This window comes from Lutra lutra, chromosome 7 (genome assembly GCF_902655055.1).
Source record: "Lutra lutra chromosome 7, mLutLut1.2, whole genome shotgun sequence".
Taxonomy (NCBI): domain Eukaryota; kingdom Metazoa; phylum Chordata; class Mammalia; order Carnivora; family Mustelidae; genus Lutra; species Lutra lutra.
The window spans coordinates 49043534-49063299 of record NC_062284.1 but is presented as its reverse complement, the minus strand read 5'-3'; the positions used below and the strand labels follow the sequence as shown (position 1 = coordinate 49063299).

The 19766-nt window shown below is 51.5% G+C and overlaps 1 protein-coding gene and 1 long non-coding RNA gene across 2 annotated transcripts in view; one reads left to right on the top strand and one right to left on the bottom strand.

Annotated features, from left to right (window-relative positions):
- The window catches only part of ANP32A (acidic nuclear phosphoprotein 32 family member A), a 37801-nt gene extending 22717 nt beyond the window's left edge, over positions 1-15084 (top strand). Inside the window, exons 2-7 of the mRNA XM_047736384.1 lie at positions 7363-7512; positions 7706-7828; positions 9751-9949; positions 11106-11203; positions 13502-13565; positions 13834-15084. Coding sequence (XP_047592340.1) covers positions 7363-7512; positions 7706-7828; positions 9751-9949; positions 11106-11203; positions 13502-13565; positions 13834-13895 — 696 coding nt within the window. The 3' untranslated portion in view covers positions 13896-15084. The remainder of the gene's footprint in view (positions 1-7362; positions 7513-7705; positions 7829-9750; positions 9950-11105; positions 11204-13501; positions 13566-13833) is intronic.
- On the bottom strand, positions 3026-5130 carry LOC125104103 (uncharacterized). Its single transcript, XR_007128589.1, has 2 exons — positions 4759-5130; positions 3026-3727 (listed from the first exon to the last, which is right to left on the bottom strand). It is a non-coding gene; the product is annotated as an uncharacterized LOC125104103 (long non-coding RNA).
- Positions 15085-19766: the final 4682 nt, after the last annotated feature.

Below are 19766 nucleotides of genomic sequence, written 5' to 3'. Positions count from 1 at the left end.
TTCTGAGCTCTATTGTAGGAAACAAACAAAATCCAGACAGTCAGATGCTTTTCTTCTTGGAGAGATTTGTTTCGTTTTGTTTTAAGGTAATGTGGGGACCCTGCCCCTTAGTTAAGATTTTAAAAGATCTTTAAGGTGCAGAGACCAGAGTCATAGCAACCCGGCGGCTGCAGAATATCCTCCTGTTAGCAGAAATTCGTGAGCGATGTGGAGGATGCCACAGTCTTCCACTGGGAACGGTGGTTTTTGATCAGAGCAAATGGTGTGGCAGAAGGACCACCCCACTCAGGGTTTCCTGGGCCCAGGGCCAATTCTGGGCCTTGCTTTTTCCTCTGCAAAAAGAGGGCTAAACTGGACCAGTGTTTTAAAAGCTGTGGGTCACATTAAAAAAAAAAATAAAATCTTTTTAATGTAATAGAAAAGAGTCATTGTGATTGGGTATGTTTTGTTTTGGTGTGTGTGCCTGTACACACCACATGGGTATACTGAGCCAAGGCAGGAATGCATTTTTTATTGTGGGCTGTGGTCAGAAAGCCACTGACCTAGATGATCCCGAAGGCCTTTCCAGCTTTCGAAATGTCCGACTCTTCTCCCAGAGCCTGGCTTTCCCTTCATGGAACCTGCCCAGTTTTTGCAGGTTTTGCCCCACAGACTGTTAAGCAAAAGTAGAGATTTTAGGGTTGAAACAGGAATTACAAGCATCTGTCGCTCCTATTGAACACCTTTGGGAAGAAGCTCATTTCCCCTCAGCCTTGGTGACTCAAACAGTTTAGCCTTCTAGCTAGAAATGGAATCTGCAACAGGGGATGGCCCATTTAAAAGCTGACCTATTTAAAACCCATGAGCACCAAAAAAACACGGGGTCAATTTGATTTGAGTCTCCTTTTCTGTGCAAGACTGGAACCTGAAAACTAAATTGGTCAGGGACTGACAGGGTTGAAACCAAAGCTACACATATTTATTGAATTCTTGCTCAGTGAAAGAAAAAAAAAATCAAGGCTGGAGGTTCGTGGGGGAAAAAGAAACAAAACAAGGTGTAGATACAAAGTCAAGAGGGGTGTATTTTGGGTGTAACATCTTCGCTCTCCAAAATGTTATGAAGCTTCATGCCTTTCATGAGAGACCGCTTTGGTGGCTCAGATGTGCCGACCGCCCTTTGTTCCCATTCTCGTGCCGTGACTGTGGACACAGTGGGGAGAGGTGGCTGTGGATCTAGGAGAAGACAAGTGGCCTTTTCCAAGAGGGGAATGCTCTAAGTGCGTTATTTCACTTAATCCAGCTCTAGGTGATGGGCACTACTGCCATCGGAGGAAACGGAAGCTCAGGAGAGGTGAGGTGAGCCAGCAAGTGGAGAATGTGGACTGGAGCCCAGTCTGTCTGACTCCAGAGCCTGCCTTCTGTCCACCTCTCCACGTTGCCTCCGGAGATCCTAGAAACGTAAAGAGCTGTTCTCGCTCGAGCTTGCTTCTTTCTGGTTCTGGCTTTCAGCCGTCTCTGTTTTAGGCCTGAGCTGTCCATTTAAATCAGGGCCCCCTGATCATGGGCCTGTGACCTGTGCAGTCACACAGGGCCCTGGGCTTCGAAGGGCTCTCCCTTGGGTTTAATGCAGTGCTGTCGCTGTCTCTGGAATTCTTAACAGTTTTTGAGCAGTGGGCCTCAGATTTTCATTTTGAACGAAGTCTTGCCAACTATATAGCCAGTCCAGAATTTGATACAGTGCATCCCCTTTCTTGGTTTTTCTGGGTCTCTCCTGTCTTCCTTGAACATGCCTGGCCTCTGGGCATTTAAAGAATGCACTCAGTCCCCCCGCTCCAGCCCGCTACCTGGCACCCTGCTCCAGTAGCTGTTTACCAGACGGCGGTCTCCTCCCAGCCGGCACCACACCCCTGCTGGCAAGGACCCCAGCTGTGGCTCACGGGCAGCCTCTGAGTCCCCAGCATGTTACTCTATAACAATGTCACAAGTACACCCTTTACGGAGGCAGGGGCTGCTTCTAGGCAAGAGGTCGGTGTACAGAGCACTGGGTCAGGTCAAGAGGAGTGCACGCAGTTGGCCTGCCTCCTGGGGGACACATTGTCTAGAAGAGGTCAGGTTCATTCCCATCTGTGTGGGACTGATTACACTGTATGTTTCACAGCGGTTTGACTCACTGCGCAGCACCTAGTGCTGTGCCTGGCACCGTAACCGGGATGTTTGTTAAGCAGTTGCTCTGGTGTCCGCCCCCTGCTAGGCTGATTACGGGGAAGGACAGTCCCTGACCTCTAGGAGGATCGGATGCTTAATACAAGATTAAATGATTCATGTGGCAGCTGCCCTCAGTGCCCTGGGATGCTCGGAGCTGGGCAGGGGAAGGCTTCCTGGGGAGGGGGGCCTGAACACCATTTGTGGTGCAAGGGTGAGACGTGGGGAGCCCTGCAGTTGGGGGAGGTAGGGAGGTGGCTAGTGGTGGAGGGCCTCCTTAGGTCCATTTAAGAACTTGGACCTCCCCCCCCCCCCCCCGCAAGCGGTAGGAAGCCAGGAGGCATGTTTTCTAGGCTGGAGTTTGCATTTCGTGGGTTAAACAGATAGCGTTCTGCAGAGCCAGAGCCTCAGAGCTCAGGGATGGAGTCGGGCTACTTGAATGTTCCAGTAGTCCAGTTGTCCCCGCTGTCACAGAGACCCCATTTGGAGGCAGAAACAGACTTGGAGTGACTTAGATGACCGTGACCAGGACTGCGGTGTAGAGAATAGAGAGGAAATGATCGAATTTGAGAAAACTGTGAAGACAAGATTTCACAGTTTTGAAACAAGCAACGGGTTGTTCCTTAGAGTAATAATGTGTTTGTGTTTATCACGGACGGTTCCGCTCCCATTGGTGAGAAGCGATTGCTGTGTCCTTGCTTTGGGGACAAGTTTTTCAGGAAATACCAGAGCCGGACAGTCTGATTCCTTGGGAAGCCTCATTACCCCCCTCCAGCCCTGACCTCTCAGTTGGGGCCGAGGATAAATATACAGACCCCTGGGGGGTGCTGACACCTGAGGGGTGAAGCATAGACTCCCGAGTACTTCTGTCCATGGGTGTTTGAAAAGCTTCTGACACCAGCGGAGGAAGCCAGTGGTTGGGCTGGAGAGAGAGTAACCACATTCAGATATTTTTAAAGGGCCAGTGGAGTTGCGAGAGAATCTAAACCCAAAGTACAAATTTTCAGTTTAATTTTAACTTTGCACTTAGCTCACACCCAGGATTTGGCAGGGGGACGTGGACCTTAATTTTTTTTTTCTTTTTTAAGCAGAACACACCCTGGATGTAAAAGGGATACGCTCTTTGCTTGGAAGGGTCTGGAGCGGCGTCCGCCGCACGGACGGGGAGGAAGTGGGTTGGGGCTGGAGTGGGAGCTTGGAGTGGGTCTGAGGCATGTTGGGGCTGGTTGCGGGTTTGGAAACATGTGAGCCTGTCCCAGAGCTCTAGGAAAGAGCGGCCTTCCATGGAGTCCAGGGTCAGGAGGGGGTGCATGGGATGACTCCAGGCCTCCTGTTGGGCTGGTGTTTTTGTTTTTTCCTGTTCCGGTCCATTTCAGATACTTCACAGGGAACTTACCTGCCATCTCCAAAATGACAGTCACTCCCCAAAGCAGCAGTGGGTTTTCCCCTCGCGGTTTGGGCTTTTTGGTGATCTCAGCAGCCTCCAGGTCTAAGCCTTGCCCCTCTCTCACCTCTTTGATCTTGCCCCAAACACTGCTGAAACCCCCTGCCAGGAAGGAAATGCAAAAACCGGTGGGGGTCCCAGAGGTGGGGGTCCCAGAGGCCCCACGGACCTGACCTATAAGGGCCACCTGAGACCAGACAGCAGGGGGCCTGCCCAAGTGGCTGGGGAGGGGGCTCTTCCTACTCCCCCAACCCCTCTCCACATCCCTTGCTCCCTGATTGCAGCCTCATCTGAATGAGGGCTGGCTTGGGGTTTGTTTTGGTTACGGAGGAAGTTTAGCGAGGAAGTTTAGCGGTGGTGGGGACTGATGGGACTGGCCCCCATCCTGCTGGTGGAACCCTTAGAAGAAGGGTGTCAGGGGAGCTTGGAGAGTTGAGGTGGTTCTGAGAGAACTTGCACCTCACATTTGGGAAGGTCTGAGAAACCATCAGGAGCCAGCACTGACCAGCTTGGTGCTGACCATTCCTGGGACTTGAGGGCCAGTGGTTCTGGGGTGAGATGGGAGACGCCCCCCAGAGAGCGGTGGTGAGGATTAGGTGAGCTGGTGCAGGCGAAGCACATTGAGGGTACCTGTTGAGGGCTCAGGAAAGATCTGACTGTTACTAGGAATAAAAACGTTAGTGGTGGAGTGCCTGGGTGGCTCAGTGAGTTAAAGTCTCTGCCTTCTGCTCAGGTCATGATCCCAGGGTCCTGGGATCGAGCCCCGCGTCGGGCTCTCTGCTCTGCAGGGAGCCTGCTTCCTCCCCTCTCTCTCTCTCTCTGCCTGCCTCTCTGCCTACTTGTGACTTCTCTCTCTCTGTCAAATAAATAAAATCTTAAAAAAAAAAAAAAAAAAAAACGTTAGTGGTGGGGCGCCCGGGTGGCTCAGTGGGTTAAAAGCCTCTGCCTTCGGCTCAGGTCGTGATCCCAGGGTCCTGGGATCGAGCCCCGCGTCGGGCTCCCTGCTTGGCAGGGAGCCTGCTTCCCTTCCTCTCTCTCTGCCTGCCTCTCTGCCTATTTGTGATCTCTGTCAAATAAATAAATAAAATCTTTAAAAAAAAAAAACCAAAAAAATGTTAGTGGTAGCAGCTTACGTATTATCCTTGAGAGAAATGTCCCCGCCGTTGGTCCCGGTGGTGGAAGCTGGGACTGGGACTCTGGGTCTGTCTGTAGAATTCCCAGGCAGCATTGTGCCTCTCTGGAAGAGACGCCAGCTTCCAGGGAAGAATTCCCCCCGATTCCCAGCAATACCTCCCCCAATCTCTGAGACCTTCTTTTCCTTGGCTTATGGCCGTTAAGAGGAGAAGTCCTTGACCCGTCTGGAAAAACCACACGTCTGAAATCTTTGAGGCTGGGCTAGAATCCCTTCTCATATTTGTCTTTCTCTGGTGGAGCTTCAAGAATCCGCAGCGCCTTCTGAAGACTGTGGGCCCTATGGCTCCAGTGCCGCAGAGGTGGTGGTCTTCCCTCCCCCAGCACAGTGGCTCTCCCTCTGTTTGCTCTGCTCCCCTAAGGGCAGGCTTCCTGGCTCTACACTGATTTCCTGCCCTGGGGTAGAAGGCCTCATAGGATTTATTCCCAGCACTCTCGCCAGTGACCTTGGAACATCTGGCCTCTCCTGGGGACTGAGGGAGTGGAAGAGGACTTAACTTCTCCCATCCCAAATCCAAGGGAAAGGCGGGCCTTGGTGGCCAGTGCCTGGGCCCAGAACAGGTCAGCTCTGGGAAGGAGCTCCTGCGCCTGGCTTCGGCCCCTCCTGGCAAACTGTGCTGCTGTCCTGGGCTGAGCCTACCACCCCTCTGCACCAAGGAGGCAGAAAGCAGGGCAGCTGTGGGGCTCTGCAGCCCAGATGTGCCCCTGAGTTCCCCTGGTCTGCCTGCTGACAGAGGTGGGCTGAGAAGGAGCATGGCAGGCCCACTGCAGACTCCATTCCCCCAAGATTCCCCCTGGGGACTGTGGCAAGCCGGTCGTCCTGGGCCCAGCAGGAAGGTCTAAGCAAATTGGTCTGCTTATCCAGGAGAAAGAAAGACTCTGAGGGGCTGGCATGACCCTTTGGACCATATGGGACTGCTATTGAGAAGAACTAGACTGTACTGTCTGATGCCATGTGACCCATCCGAGACAAGTAACCTGTGGGTGGACGTCCCAGGCCGGCAGCGTACCAGCCACCTGGATGCAGGCTTCCCTGAGGCTCTAGCGAGCAGACAGGTGTTGAGCACTGGGTGCAGCCAGGAGGAGTCACCGTTACGGGGCCTACCGGCCCTGGGTGGCCAGGGAGCAGCTGGACTGCAGGACAGGAGTGGGTAACCACAGACATCTGCCTGGAGGGCAGGACACCCTGGCCTCCCTTGCTGACTCCCCAGAGTCGTTCAGGCCCCAGACTTGATCACTCTTTTCAGCTTGTCTCCCTCCCATCTGTACTGGAGCCTGGAATCACCTTTAGCCACATCTGCCTTTAGCGACCCAGTGAGGCATGGCTTTTTTTTTTTTTAAGATTTTTATTTATTTATTTGACAGGCAGAGATCACAAGTAGGCAGAGAGGCAGGCAGAGACAGAGAGGAGGATGCAGGCTCCCTGCTGAGCAGAGAGCCCGATGCGGGGCTCAATCCCAGGACCCTGAGATCATGACCTGAGCTGAAGGCAGAGGCTTTAACCCACTGAGCCATCAAGGCACCCCGAGACATGGCTTTTTATCAGACTTTCTACATGATTAGAAAGGATTTGGACCCAAATTTGGGTAAGAATAGAAACGAGGAAAACATAACTATGATGGCAACATAGTCTCCAGGGAGTTTTAAAGAAGGCATAGGGTCACAGAGGTGCTTCCTGAAGACCGACTTTCATTCTTTGATGACCTCAGCCTGTCACTTTGGGGGGTTTCACGTCTACTCTCGGGGCCCTGTGAAGAGCAGGGCCTAGAGAGGCTCCACCTAATATGGTAACTGTAAGTAGTGTCTTTTTACACTTAAATTAAGGAAAATGAAAACTCAGTCCCTCATTCTTCCCCACTGGCCATGTTGCATATGGCCAGTGGCTCCTTTCATGGGCAGAGCAGGAGGCGTCCATCATTACAGGAAGTCCTGTGGCTGGTCTGCAGAATAGAGTCTGCTGCCCCTACCCTGGGCCAGGCCAAGCCGGTGACCATGGTGACAAGCACCAGACCTGGTGGGCGGGCTCTGGTGGGCAAGCCGGTGGGAACAAGCGGCCACGTGTGTCTGGGGACCCATTCGCATGCAGAGGGTCACAGGTGCACAGAGGTGGAGAACAGTGGGGCCTGAGGATGGGAAGGAAGGTAGCTGGCCTGGGGAGGTGGTCAGGCTGAGGCCATGGGGCTGTGGGAGTGGCCGGTGCTGACGGGAAGCTGGAGACTGTGGTGGCTGATTTTTAACGGGAGTTTGGAAGGAGTGTGTCAGTGGGGTTGGAACGAGACCACCAGGGATTATTGAGTGTGTCACTGTGATCCGGCCCAAGCTCCTTTCGGGAGTATGTCCCCACCACAGCCCTCCCTGCCCTCGGTTCAGGTAGAGGTGGGAACCCCGGGGTGGGTGTGGGCGGTGGCCTGCTCCTGGAGAGGCGAGCAGATGCCCCCGTCATATACTGAAGCACCTGTCTCCCCGTCCTCCTGAGGAGGCCTGACTCCCTCCCTGGCCCCAGCCCCTAGTCCGCCCCTCCATTCACTCTGGCCTTCCCTTTGCAGGTGAAAGAGCTTGTCCTGGACAACTGCCGGTCGATTGAAGGCAAAATTGAAGGCCTCACAGATGAATTTGAGGAACTGGAGTTCTTAAGTACAATCAACGTAGGCCTCACCTCAGTCGCAAACTTACCAAAGTTAAACAAACTTAAGAAGGTAAATCTGGTGTAGGAGTGTGTGTGGGCAGGGAGGAAGGGGTCGTTACTCTGTGCTTGGGGAGCGGAACCAAGGGGGAGCCGGGCAAGTGCGCTGACTTGCCCCTCACCTGAATGCCGGGGGCCGAGCGTTCTGGGCCCTTGGCCCTTCATTTTACCAGCTCTTTGCACTTTCCCCTCCCTGCCCTGTTTAGCTTGAACTAAGCGATAACAGAATCTCAGGGGGCCTGGAAGTATTGGCAGAAAAGTGTCCGAACCTCACGCATCTAAATTTAAGTGGCAACAAAATTAAAGACCTCAGCACAATAGAGCCACTGGTGAGTCATTTGGGTCCTTCCCCTCCACAGGGTGGGAGGGGGGAGGGATTGGTATCAGGGACTATTACTTTTACCTTTGTAGAGTGTTGTTTTTCTGTCGTTCCCCCCACCACCCCATGTATCTTAGACTCTTGTTACGGGCCACGAGGTAGAGTTGGAGCTCATTTCTGCTTGGTCCCTAGAGGATCAGAAGCCTAGAGACACTCAGTGGCTTGAGCAAGGTCACACAGCCTGAGTGGCGGGAGGCAAGGGTGGGTTCCGACCCTCACCTTGGGGCTTTCCTTCGTACAGCTTCTGCTCAGCTTTGGAAACCCAAGCTGTCATTTCTTAGAGCATGATTCCTCGTCCCTCGTTGGGGAGGGAGGAACCATCAGGAATTCTGCTGCGCCTGGAGTTGGCCACTTGTTTTCTCCTCCGATGGCTGGCCTGAGGCTGGTACCTTTGAATGGTGGGACAGCGCCCTGGATGGCACAGGATGGCATAGGATGAGAGCCTCAATGCCGGCCTTACTCTCCTAAGGGGCACAGAGGAGGGTGACTTACCCTTGGTCTCCAGTTCTTGGTGTGATGGTGACTGGGGCCTCATCTTCAAACAGCTAAACCCGCCGCACACTTCTTGGGTTTATTCGCCAGGATGGGGCAAGGCTGGGTCAGAACAGTGTCTGCATTACTGTGTCTGAAGGACTGTGTTCCCCTGATTTCAGCTGCGTCATTGATTAACAGCGTTCTTGAAACAGAGAAATAATACCGCGTCAGATGAGCACATTTGCTGTACACATACACATAGGAACCGTCCCGCAAGCCACACACCTCAGAATCGGGGCCAGGTTGTGACGCTGTTTTGCCAGCTTTGCCGCATTAGGACAAGTTGGGGCATCGCTCAGTTTGGGTTTGTAGGTTCTTGCGCACAGAGCACCCCTCACACTCTGGATGCTCGAGGGGCGGCTTGATGAGCCTGCGTGGCAGAAGCTGGTCCTTCTTCGTTGAGCTCAGACTTCTCCCGTCGGTGGCATGGAGGCCACTAAGAGATACGCTTCCCATAGCCCTTCTTTTCAGGTCTTCCGCCAACCTCCTAGAGCAAAGCAAAACTATTTTGATCTACTTGGAAGCCCTGATTTAATGATTTCATAGGAAAATCTTTGAAGTTCTGTATATGTGTATTTGGGGAAACAGGTATGGAGACCAAGTGTGTGTGTATATAAATCATTGTGATTCGGTTACCATTAAAGGTCAGACCTAGGCACACACAGACGCACACACACAAAAACACACCCTATTCTCCCTGCACAGACCACGTGCGTTTCTGTAGCTTCTCCTTGGTGACCAGTGAGGGTGATGCACTGTGCTCCCCTCTGCGGGATGAGAGGATGCTGGGGTCGCCCCCTCTCCGCCCCGCCTCCCCCAGGCCACAGCCCAAACTCCCTCCCTGCCCTTGACCTGCTGAGAATGACTTCTCGATCCCGAGATCTTGAGAGCTGCGGGACTAGTAATCACTTCTGCCTTATCAGGGCTGTGAGGATAAACGGAGTCACTGCTACCTGGTGTGCCGTGTTGATGGCCATCATCCTCACCATCATTACTAAGAGACCTTGTTAGTTTGTGCCACCTTTTCCGTTTTCCTTTGGCTCCCCAGTCATGGGGACAGCAGCAAAGCTCTTGGCTGCAGCCCCAGGGGGAGCTCCAGCTTAATTTGAAGCCAGTCACTGATGGGGCCAAAGCCGTACTTGCAGACTTTGTTGCCATTGGATGAGGCTTTAAAGGCCTTAGGGGGGCCTTTTCCAGTGGCGGGAACTGAGATCCACCCACCAGTGACTGGGCTGGACAGAGCAAAGCCATTTTCTCCAGCTGTTTCCCTGGGTTGTTTGCCCCCTCCCCTCCCGTCCTCCCACAACTCAATGTTGAACTTCATCTTTCTGCTTGCAGAAAAAGTTAGAAAACCTCAAGAGCTTAGACCTTTTCAATTGTGAGGTAACCAACCTGAACGACTACCGAGAAAACGTGTTCAAGCTCCTCCCGCAGCTCACGTATCTCGATGGCTACGACCGGGACGACAAGGAGGCCCCCGACTCGGACGCCGAGGGCTACGTGGAGGGCCTGGATGACGATGAGGAGGATGAGGACGGTGGGTGCTGGGTGGGTGGACAGGGGCAGGCTGGTGGTCTCCTTTCCACAGCTGTGGAGGGAAGGGGGGCTGCTTTGTCAACCACGGTCCCTGATCTTGCTCATGGGGTCTAGAACTGCAGAGAAGCATCCTGAGGCTCCCTGATGGCATGGTAACGACTTGAGAAGCATCTAAATGAACCCTCCCATCAGGTGTTTCTTCTTTTTCCAGAGGCTCTTGGAATGAGATCCTACGGTGTCTCTGTAGTATGCCCCTGGGCTCAATTCCCACCCCCCAGTAGTGGGGAAGATGGGGTGTGGCTTGAGGGTCCCATTCATCTAGGTCTCCCTAATGGAGAGGAGGGCAGGAGCTGGAGAGGGTGTGGAGCCCCCTGGTGGCTGCAGGACACAGGACCTGCAGGGTGCCGGTGCAAGGGGGTGAGGAGGGGTTGGGAGGTGGAGGAGGCTTGCAGGGGGCGTGCTGAGCACCCTGGTAGTAAGGTGAGGGTGAGTGTGAGCCAACAGGGCCTATGGGGAGGAAGGAAGGAAGAAAAGAGAGGGCCACCTCCCGCTGTCCCCTTTCCATGTGCTAACACAGTGCGGCCTCCCTGCAGGGCTTCATGGCCGCAGTAACCATGAGAAAGGAGACATTTGGCCCATAAATCACACAAGAGATTTTTTTGTTTTTCCTTGTTAGGTTGGAGTGTTTTGCAAGATACTCACACACGTGTTCACCCAACAGGAAGGGCCCAGGTTTCTAGGCCCACCTCTGTGGCTAACTTGATGAGTGACCTTGAACAAGTCACTTCTCCCCTCAAGGACTCAGATTTTCACCTTTAAAGCCAGGAGTTTGGTAGATGCTCTTTCCAAGTGAATCAGCATCTTGGCTTCTGTAAGCCCTGTGACTTGGTCCTTTGATCCAGCAATTTCTCTGTGGTCTCAGCCTCCACAAGGGATCTGCTTTTGTAAAACCTGGGAGGGGAGGGCTTGTCTTTTAGATTACTTCCGGATGTGTTGAGTCCTATTGGAGCATCCCTGCTGTGGCCGCCGGTGGGTGTGAGAGGGTCCTGGGCCCCACCAAAGACCGTACCGCCTGTGCTGGGCCCACGAGCCTGGGTTTGTGCTGTGAGGGAGACCAGCTCACCCCCAGTTCTCCTGTCCCCGTTTCTGCCGCACAGAGGAAGAGTATGATGAAGATGCTCAGGTAGTGGAGGATGAGGAGGATGAAGAGGAGGAGGAGGAAGGAGAAGAGGAGGACGTGAGCGGAGAAGAGGAGGTAAGGGGCTAGGCAGGGGCACCATCTCCCAGGGTCCACCTGATATACTGCCTCTTCGCAGTTGTATGTTAATTCAGGTATTTACTCTGTGCTTAGAGTCTGCTAGGGAAAACCAAAGACTACCTTGAGCCAGTAGTAGGGTAAGACACTGCTGGGGGGTGCCAAATTACAGTGACCAGGGTCCCTGGCGCATGTGGAAATAATGCTTTTATTCTGACACCCTGGCTCGCCCCCAGTTTCTTAACAAGACCTATGCATGTCTGTGAGAGTTAATACAGTCCAGTCTGGGGGGTGGCAGGGGGGTGAGCCCAGCTCTGCCACTTGCTGGCTGTGTGTCCCTGGATAAGTTCTTTAACCTTTCTGAGACTCTTTCCTCATCTGTCAGATAGGTATTGTTTTGCATCTGGGTTGTTAATAGGGATCGACTCAGTGAATTCCTAAGAGGATATAATAATGTGTAAGTAATAACTCGAGAACAGTGTTTGACCACCTACTGTTTTAGGCCTTTACACCCTTCACGGTTCTCGGTTCTGTGTGCTAGGTCTTGTGTTTAGATGTTTGGAGTCTCCCTCTAGCAGATCATGTTCATGACTTGTTTGGAATTCTAAGTCAGCTCTTGCTAATTACAAAGGTTAGACCTCGAGAGGCTTAAAGTGACAACAGCGCAGACAAGGTACCTGCCTCTCTCCCTACCCCCCGCCCCCCACAATTTGCTGTCTCTATCCATTAAGAGTGCAGACACCTGCCTGCCACACACAGACCAGCAGGTGGATCTCCGCCCACCCCCATGCTTAGGAGAGTCCGGTCAAGGTAAACAGAAAAAAAGCCACTGTGATCAGCCTGGTTCCTGTCTTGTTCAGCTGCTGAGTTTCCCTTCTCCCTAAGTGTGGGCCACTAGGCTCAGTTCTAAAGAATATTGCACATTTTTTTAAAAATGAAGACTTAGAGAAACAGGTCCCCCCAGGACAGGGCAGTAGGTCTGGTTGGCTAATGGATTTCTCATCTTGCACTTCCTGTCACAGGAGACACAGTGTGCAGGGGTTTCTTTGGGGGGTGGGGTGTTGGGGTTTTTTTGGTTTTCTTTTTTTTATTTTTGGTGTGTTTTTTTGTTTTGTTTTGTTTTTTGGTAATCTCATTGACCATCTGCAGAGTCCCAGTTTCCAGTGAAGGAGAGCTTATACACAGACCAAAAAAAAAAAAAAAAAGTCTTAGCAAACAGACTGATTAAAGAACTATTTGGTGACATTATAAAAGGGTAATTCCCTTGACAAAAAGAAGTCTATCACCAAGTTCTTTTTTTTTTTTTTTTTTTAAAGATTTTATTTTACTGGGCGCCTGGGTGGCTCAGGGCACCTGCTTCCCCCTCTTTCTCTGCCTGCCACTCTGCCTACTTGTGATCTCAGTATTTCAAATAAATAAATAAAATCTTTTAAGAAAAAGATTTTATTTTATTTATTTATTTGACAGAGATCACAAGTAGGCAGAGAGGCAGGTAGAGGTCGGGGGGCTCCTCGCTGAGCAGAGAGCCCGATGCGGGGCTCGATCCCAGGACCCTGGGATCATGACCTGAGCTGAAGGCAGAAGCTTTAACCCACTGAGCCACCCAAGCGCTCCCCCAAGTTCTTTTTAAACAATGGGTTGCCTGATGCTTTAGGAATGGTGTTTGGCCTGCAGACATTCGACTAGCAGGGGACTGCAGGAACAGCATAAGGCAGCGGTCCTGTGTTGAGAATGAGTTCGCACACCTTGCTAACTCTGAAGGAGCTGGGAATGCTATTCTTAGGGGGCCTTTACCATCCCCTCCAAGGGATCCACGTGTGCAGAGTGGTAGACGGGCTGGGTAGGGCGAAGTTGAGCTTGCCCACGGAATCTGGATTTGCTAAAACTGGGGTCTTCCCTCTAAGCCAGAACTGTTCTGAAGCCAAACGAAAAGCTGGCTGGCTTTGCAAGACCGAGTTGGCGTGGGGAGCTTTTTCTCCGGAAAGAGCACACACGCAGGAAGTCGTGCCTGAGTTACAGGGACTCAGGTCAGAAATTCTGAGCCTGGGTTTGCAGCTCCTGTGTGTAGTGCGGGTATTTTCTGGACAAGGGGTTCTGGGCTTTGTCAGATTCTTGATGGGCTCCTTGAGGCAAAGGGACCTCTGCTCTGGATCCGTCCCGAGGTGACAGGTTCTTGTGGGGCTCTGAGAGGCAGGGACAGCCTCCACTTTTTTCTCCCACGGTCTAGGGAAGTGCCTTCCTCAGCATGTCCCTGGGCAGGAGGCACCCCTAATGGCTGCCGTCCATCTTCTCTCCTAGGAGGATGAAGAGGGTTATAACGACGGGGAAGTAGATGATGAGGAAGACGAAGAAGAAGTCGGTGGTATGGCAGCATTTTTACTCTCGGCGGGTAGCAGCCTGGCCCCCTCATTTGGCAAAGTAGACCGCAAAGGCCCCGGGGACCGAATCAAGGGTAGAACCCGCCTGTCTGAGGCTCCTGGGGCCTCCCTGTCTTGGCAGATCCCCCGTCTCAGATTTGCCAGGGGCAGCAAAGCTTCCCAGATGCGTGGTCCCCTGGCTTCCCAGCAGGTGGGTTGAGTAAGAGGCAGGATCAATGTTTTAACCTAAATGCCTTTTCCTTCCTCTTCCAGAAGAAGAAAGGGGTCAGAAGCGAAAACGAGAACCTGAAGATGAGGGAGAAGACGACGACTAAGTGGAATAACCTATTTTGAAAAATTCCTATTGTGATTTGACTGTTTTTACCCATTACCCCCCCGAAATCCCGCCCCCCGAAACTTATTTTTTTCTGATTGTAACGTTGCTGTGGGAACGAGAGGGGAAAAGTGTACTGGGGGTTGTTGGGGGGGAGGGAGGGCGGGAGGGGGTGGAATAAAATACTATTTTTACTGCCACTCTTTATTTTTTTCCCCTACTTTTTCTTTGTGTCTGGTTTTGTCCCTGTAAATGCAATAGCTGAGTACACACCGAGTGAGCATTTGTTCCTTACTCTCAAAGAGGATGGTTTGGAGGGCTCTCACACTTCCTGGTATTTTCCCGACTCTCTGGAATCGGTTGGAAGGTCATGGCTGGCCTCCGTTTTTGGTTTCTCAAAAGCCCGGGAGGGGCTGAGCACCAGCCGGCATCTTACCTCTTGTTTGGGTTCCCGTGATTCCTGCATTTCTTGGGCCTTCTAGAGGCATCCAATGCCCTGGTTTGTAAATAGCAACCGAAAGGCGTATTTTGGCACTGGTTGGGGGACATTCCCCATCTCTCATTTCTTTCCTCCTTCACAGATGGTGGTGGGCTTTGCTCTCCCAAGAAGACTCTGAGGTCACTCTTCAGAGTTAGGAGCCGGAGAGCTGAAAACAGCAGGCTTAGGAGTTAGGAGTAAAATGGAGTTGGTAATTCTAATTAGAAGAAGCAAACCCTCAAACGTCAACCTCTTTAAAAGATTTAAAAAACAAAACAACAAACAAAACCTGTCCTATCTTGTTCTGTAAAATATTAGAACGCTTTGTTTTATGAAAATGACAAGAGAATTCCTCCACGTGTACTTCTGTGCTTAGACCATTTTTACAGACCTGAGCACAGGAGACGCGGCTGCATGTCGGCTGGGTTTTTTTTTTTCATACACCCGAGCACGGAAAAACTAACGCAAAATTGTATTTTCTTACCTAGTGGAAATCTGAAATGACTGCAAATTCCTGGTGAATGTACAGGTTTGCTTTCATGTCCCTCTTCTGGATTGCTTTAGAAGTGACGTGTGATTTCCTAGCCCGTGTTTCATCTGTATAAAAGAACATCTGCACCGGTTTCTCTCCTCCCCCTCAGAAGAGCCAAACTTTTGAGTTTTATGTCTGTTTGTCATTGATAAATTTCAATAAATCTTTTTATACAATTTTTTTGGGGGTGGCTTCTTTGAGTCCAACGGGGTCATCAGTCTTCGTAAGATGCATTCCAGATAAGCTGCTAGCTGATGGGGCCGGGGAGGGAAGCTTAGCTCAGGTTATCTGATCAAATAGCTTCTTTCCAGGGTAGGTAACCTGATTCCTGCCTGAGTTTTGGATGCCTCGGCTCCCAAAACAAGGTTGGGTGGTGTGCTGACCTCGTTGAGAGTTTCATCATCAGCATAAAACCCCAAAAAGATGTAAAGATACAAAAAATGACTCAAACACCAAAATGATCACCAAAAATTTTGTTAGGCCAACTTTGAGACCTTATTTTGAATTCTCTTTTACGGTTTTGTTTGGACTCTGGAGAAAGGACATGTGCTCGAAGATCTCAGGAACGTATAAAACAAACCTACTCCTTTTTGACTTACCAAGATGATGGTTGTTTCTCTTATCTCTGATGTAGCAGTCTGTTCACTGTTCTGACTTGCTGAATGCTAACCACGTGGCTAGAGAAACATTTGGGTTATTTCCCACTTCTCACTACAGTGAGTGTTCTGTTGTTAGACATTTTGTGGATTTTTTTTAGTACAAATGCTTAAAAGTAGGGTCCTTGAACAAAAGTTGACATTGCTGAGGCTTAGGTGCAAGGTTCTGTGTTTTCCAGAAGGGTTATACCAATGTACTATGGTAGTGAATGCACATACATTCATTCTCAGCCTTACAGCCTTGAACCCCACAGCGAGGGCTAGTTCTGCACGGTCCCCACAGAATAAGGTGCTTCTTGGGGGAAGAATGATGGACCCCCATCTTCTGGGTGTAGGATGAAGAGAAGGCTTACCAGGGCCAGGTGCTGTGCTCTACCCTGGGGCGGCAAGGATGAGCCAGGAAAAGAACATGGGAGTGGGGTGGAATCAAGACACTGGCAGACCCAGCCCTGGATTTTCTGGCCCTGACTCCTGTGGAGGCTTTAGGGGTTAGTCGACTCGTAGATCTGGACATAAGTGCTATAAAACATAATGGATGGTGATGAACAGGTTAGTGCTGATGGGATTAAGAGAACAGGCTATCAATCATACAACGCATTCACATCAATCCTCGAGGAAAGGGATTACTGTGCCCATTTTACAGATGAGGGAAACTGAGGTCAAGTGACAGGAAGGTAAGAAGCGATGGAGCCAGCCTGAAACCTGGTCTGTTGGGACCATTTACATTTCATGAATGGCAAGGAAGAAGAGGAAGCTCAGTGCAAGGGGGAGAGATAGGAAAAGCCAATCTATCGAACTGGCTGTGTACCTGGTGCCAGGCTTTATCTGCAATATCTTGTTCATTTTACAGAATCCTCACAGCCACCTAGGGAAATGCCATCCTCCTTGTTCTACCGGTGGCTCAGAGGGATCGGCCCAAGGTCCTGCAGCTGGAAAAGAGCAGCAAGCAGCACCAGTAATAAGCTATGGAGGTTTGTTTCCAGAGTCAGCCCTCTTTCCTTACCCTCAAGTGCCAGCAACCTCCGCCCCCAAGCTGGGACCACCCATATGGGCCAGCTGTGTTCACGCAGTTCCTCCCCCTCCACCATGAGGGTGTGTCGGGCAGAGGTAGAGTGCTGGCACATACCATTGCATGGACCCTTGAGAGGGAAGAACTGTTAGAAATCACCCGGTCATCAATAGTCCCATTGGATGGAAGAGGAAACCAAAACCAGGGGGTGTGAGTGGTGGGCCCAAGGTCACTGCAAGGCAGTGGCAGACCCCAACCTGGAAGGCAGGATCGCTGTTCCTAGGCGAGGCGGTTGCCTCATACCCACAACGTCACTGTGGTCCCAGGGAGGCCTGCTACTGTGGGAAGTGGGATAGCATCTCCTGGGAAGAACAGCCAGGCCTTTGGCGGATAGGATATAGCAAGTGCTATGGCGCATCGTGGGTTCCGTGTGGCTTTAGAGAGCATCCTATGTTTTTAAAGATGCACAGTGGGGGTGGGAGTGGGGGATGGCTTCCCCATTGTGTCTCCCGTTGATTATCCAGGGAACCCGTGCACATTTCCTGATGGAGAACAGTCCTTGGAAAGAGAATAATGATGGTGATGATTCTAGATTATGAGCTGCCCCGTGCCGTGTGCTTTATGTCCATGGTCTCCCTGAATCCTTGCATAGATCTTGTAGAGTCAGAGTTCAAGGAAGATACAACTAGCCCAGCTAGTCAGTGGCAGTTAAGCCTCAAACTTACATCCTGATGTGAGAGACCCCGTTCTTATCCACTGTGTTAAAAGAGCCAGGCATGAGGGAAGGAGGGGGGGTGGTGATGAGCAGTTCCGTTTTTCTCATTTGCTGACTTGCAAAGGCTGTTTTTATCCTTGTTCAGAAACTCATTGTTCGTGGTTGGAAGGATTCCCACTGTGGGTCCCTAAGAAGCAGCTTTGCACAATGGTGGCCCTGAGTCCTTACACCAGCCCTTAGATAGGCCCCTGTGGCAGACTGGGCCCCAGGGTGAGTGAACAGGGCCAAGGAGAGGGTGGGAGATGGTGGGAGATGGTGGCACGGAGGAGAGCAGGTCAGGCCAAATCAGGCGGGCCATGTGTATGCAGGGGAGAGACGAGAAAGAGGGGACATGTGTAGCCTTGCTGACTAACAGTGACATGAAGCTGATGTAGGAGACATCTATGGAGTTGGGTCTGGCAACAACACTCTGGGGTCCCCCAGAGGGACTCGCATAGATATGGAACCTGAGGTTCAAGTGGGACTACCCTCTCCAGTTTCCGGGATGACCCAGTCCTGGCCATTCAGTGTATTCTGAATTTAGACCATAGTGACCGGTACAAGGAAGGGCCTGGAACCCAATCTGGTTAAATGAAGCTTGGTCCTTGGAATTTGGAAAGTGAGAAACTTCCTGTTGGAGCTTTGGGGCTGGGAAGTCGGAGACCTGGAGTTGTAGAGGCGCACACATCCCTTGGAGAGAGCCTCTGGATCATTCCATCTCAGCCTGGAAAAGTCCTGACCCACTACGACGGAGTGAAGACACCGGCATATATTTAAAACTTGTCTGTTGGACATCGTACATCGTTTTGCTTGTTTCTCATCCAGTAGAGTCATTCTTACCCCATTTCAAAGACTGAACACATACAAATGCTTGATAAATATTAGCTGCTTAGTGCCAGACGCAACAATAAATGCCTTCTAGAAATCAGCCTGGTGTTTTCCCCAATGTCCTGATAAGAATCCCTGGGGCTTTTCAGACAGCCAGGCCTCACCCCCTGGGAATTTTGGTTAGTAGCTCTGGATCGAGGCCTGGGAATGTGCGTGTTAACAAGTACCCAGAGGGGGCGCCTCGGTGGCTCAGTGGGTTAAAGCCTCTGCCTTCGGCCCAGGTCATGATCCCAGGGTCCTGGGATCAAGCCCCACATCGGGCTGTCTGCTCCGCAGGGAGCCTGCTTCATCTTCTCTCTCTCTCTCTCTCTCTGCCTGCCTCTCTGCCTACTTGTGATCTCTGTCTGTCAAATAAATAAATAAAACCTTAAAAAAAAAAACAAGTACCCAGAGGATTCTCATCACTGGGGACCTTTGGGAAGTGCTGTGTCAAACTCACTTCCCACAGTGGCCTGGTGAGGAAGGTGTGGCCATGCTCAGTTCACGCTGAGAAAGTGGGGATCAGAGTGAGATGAAGTAACCCGCCCAAGCTACCACAGGGCAATGGGCAGAACTGGGATTCGAACCCAGGTCTCCGTGACTTTCACACATGTTACAGAAAGAGAAGGACACTAACTCCTGTGTAGCTCACAGGTTGTGAGGCGACCAGAAAGATGGAAAGAACATTGCAAAGTGGGAGACCGTCATTGCTATAGAGAAGAGAAGGAAGGGGGCGCCTGCCTAGCTCAGTGGGAAGAACCCGCACCTCTTGATGTCGGGGTTCATGATTTTGAGCCCCATGTTGGGTGTAGAGAGCACTAAAAAAAATAAGTAAACTTAAAAAAAGAGAGAGAGAGAGATGCCAGTTTTATGAAAAAGAGGCCCAAGCAACCCAAATACTTTCTGTAACAAGCAGAAAACAAAGTCCTAAAAGCCACTTGGTAATTAAGATAATCTGTGTGGACGGTTTTTCGTCTCCCTCGAAAAACTCACATGCAATAAAATTCACTCTTTGCACTGACTGCCACGGTCAGAGTGTAGTTCATGCAAGGCGTTAGTTGTAAAAAGAAACGGATTTGTGTTCTCGGGGCAGCCTCCATCTTGCTGACCGCCTTCTGCTGTGTGAGGCGTCTTGGCCAGGCTCAGGAGGGTCAGGAGGCCTGGGTCCCCGTCCTCATTCTGCCCTGAGACTACCTGGCCCAGAGATGGCAGACGTGTGGCCTTTAGGAGCTATTGGAAGAGCAGGGCCGAGTAAGTGACCTCTGACAGCCTTGGTCAAGGGTTTGTTGTGATTGTCTTTCCCTCTTGCCCTCAGCCTACCCCCGCCCCCAATCAACTACCCATCCTGCCTCTTGGTCATGACGTTGCCTGCCCAGACTCCGAGACACCGACCGGAAGGTCAAGGTGGGAGAAACAGGCTTGCTGCTGAGACAGGTGCACTCTGATGAGCAACAGCAGAACAGGTTTCTGAGGCCTCACCATGCAGACAGATAGCCGGGTCTATACACACCCAGCCCTGCCCTCACCACACAGACAGATAGCCGGGTCTATACACACCCAGCCCTGCCCTCACCAC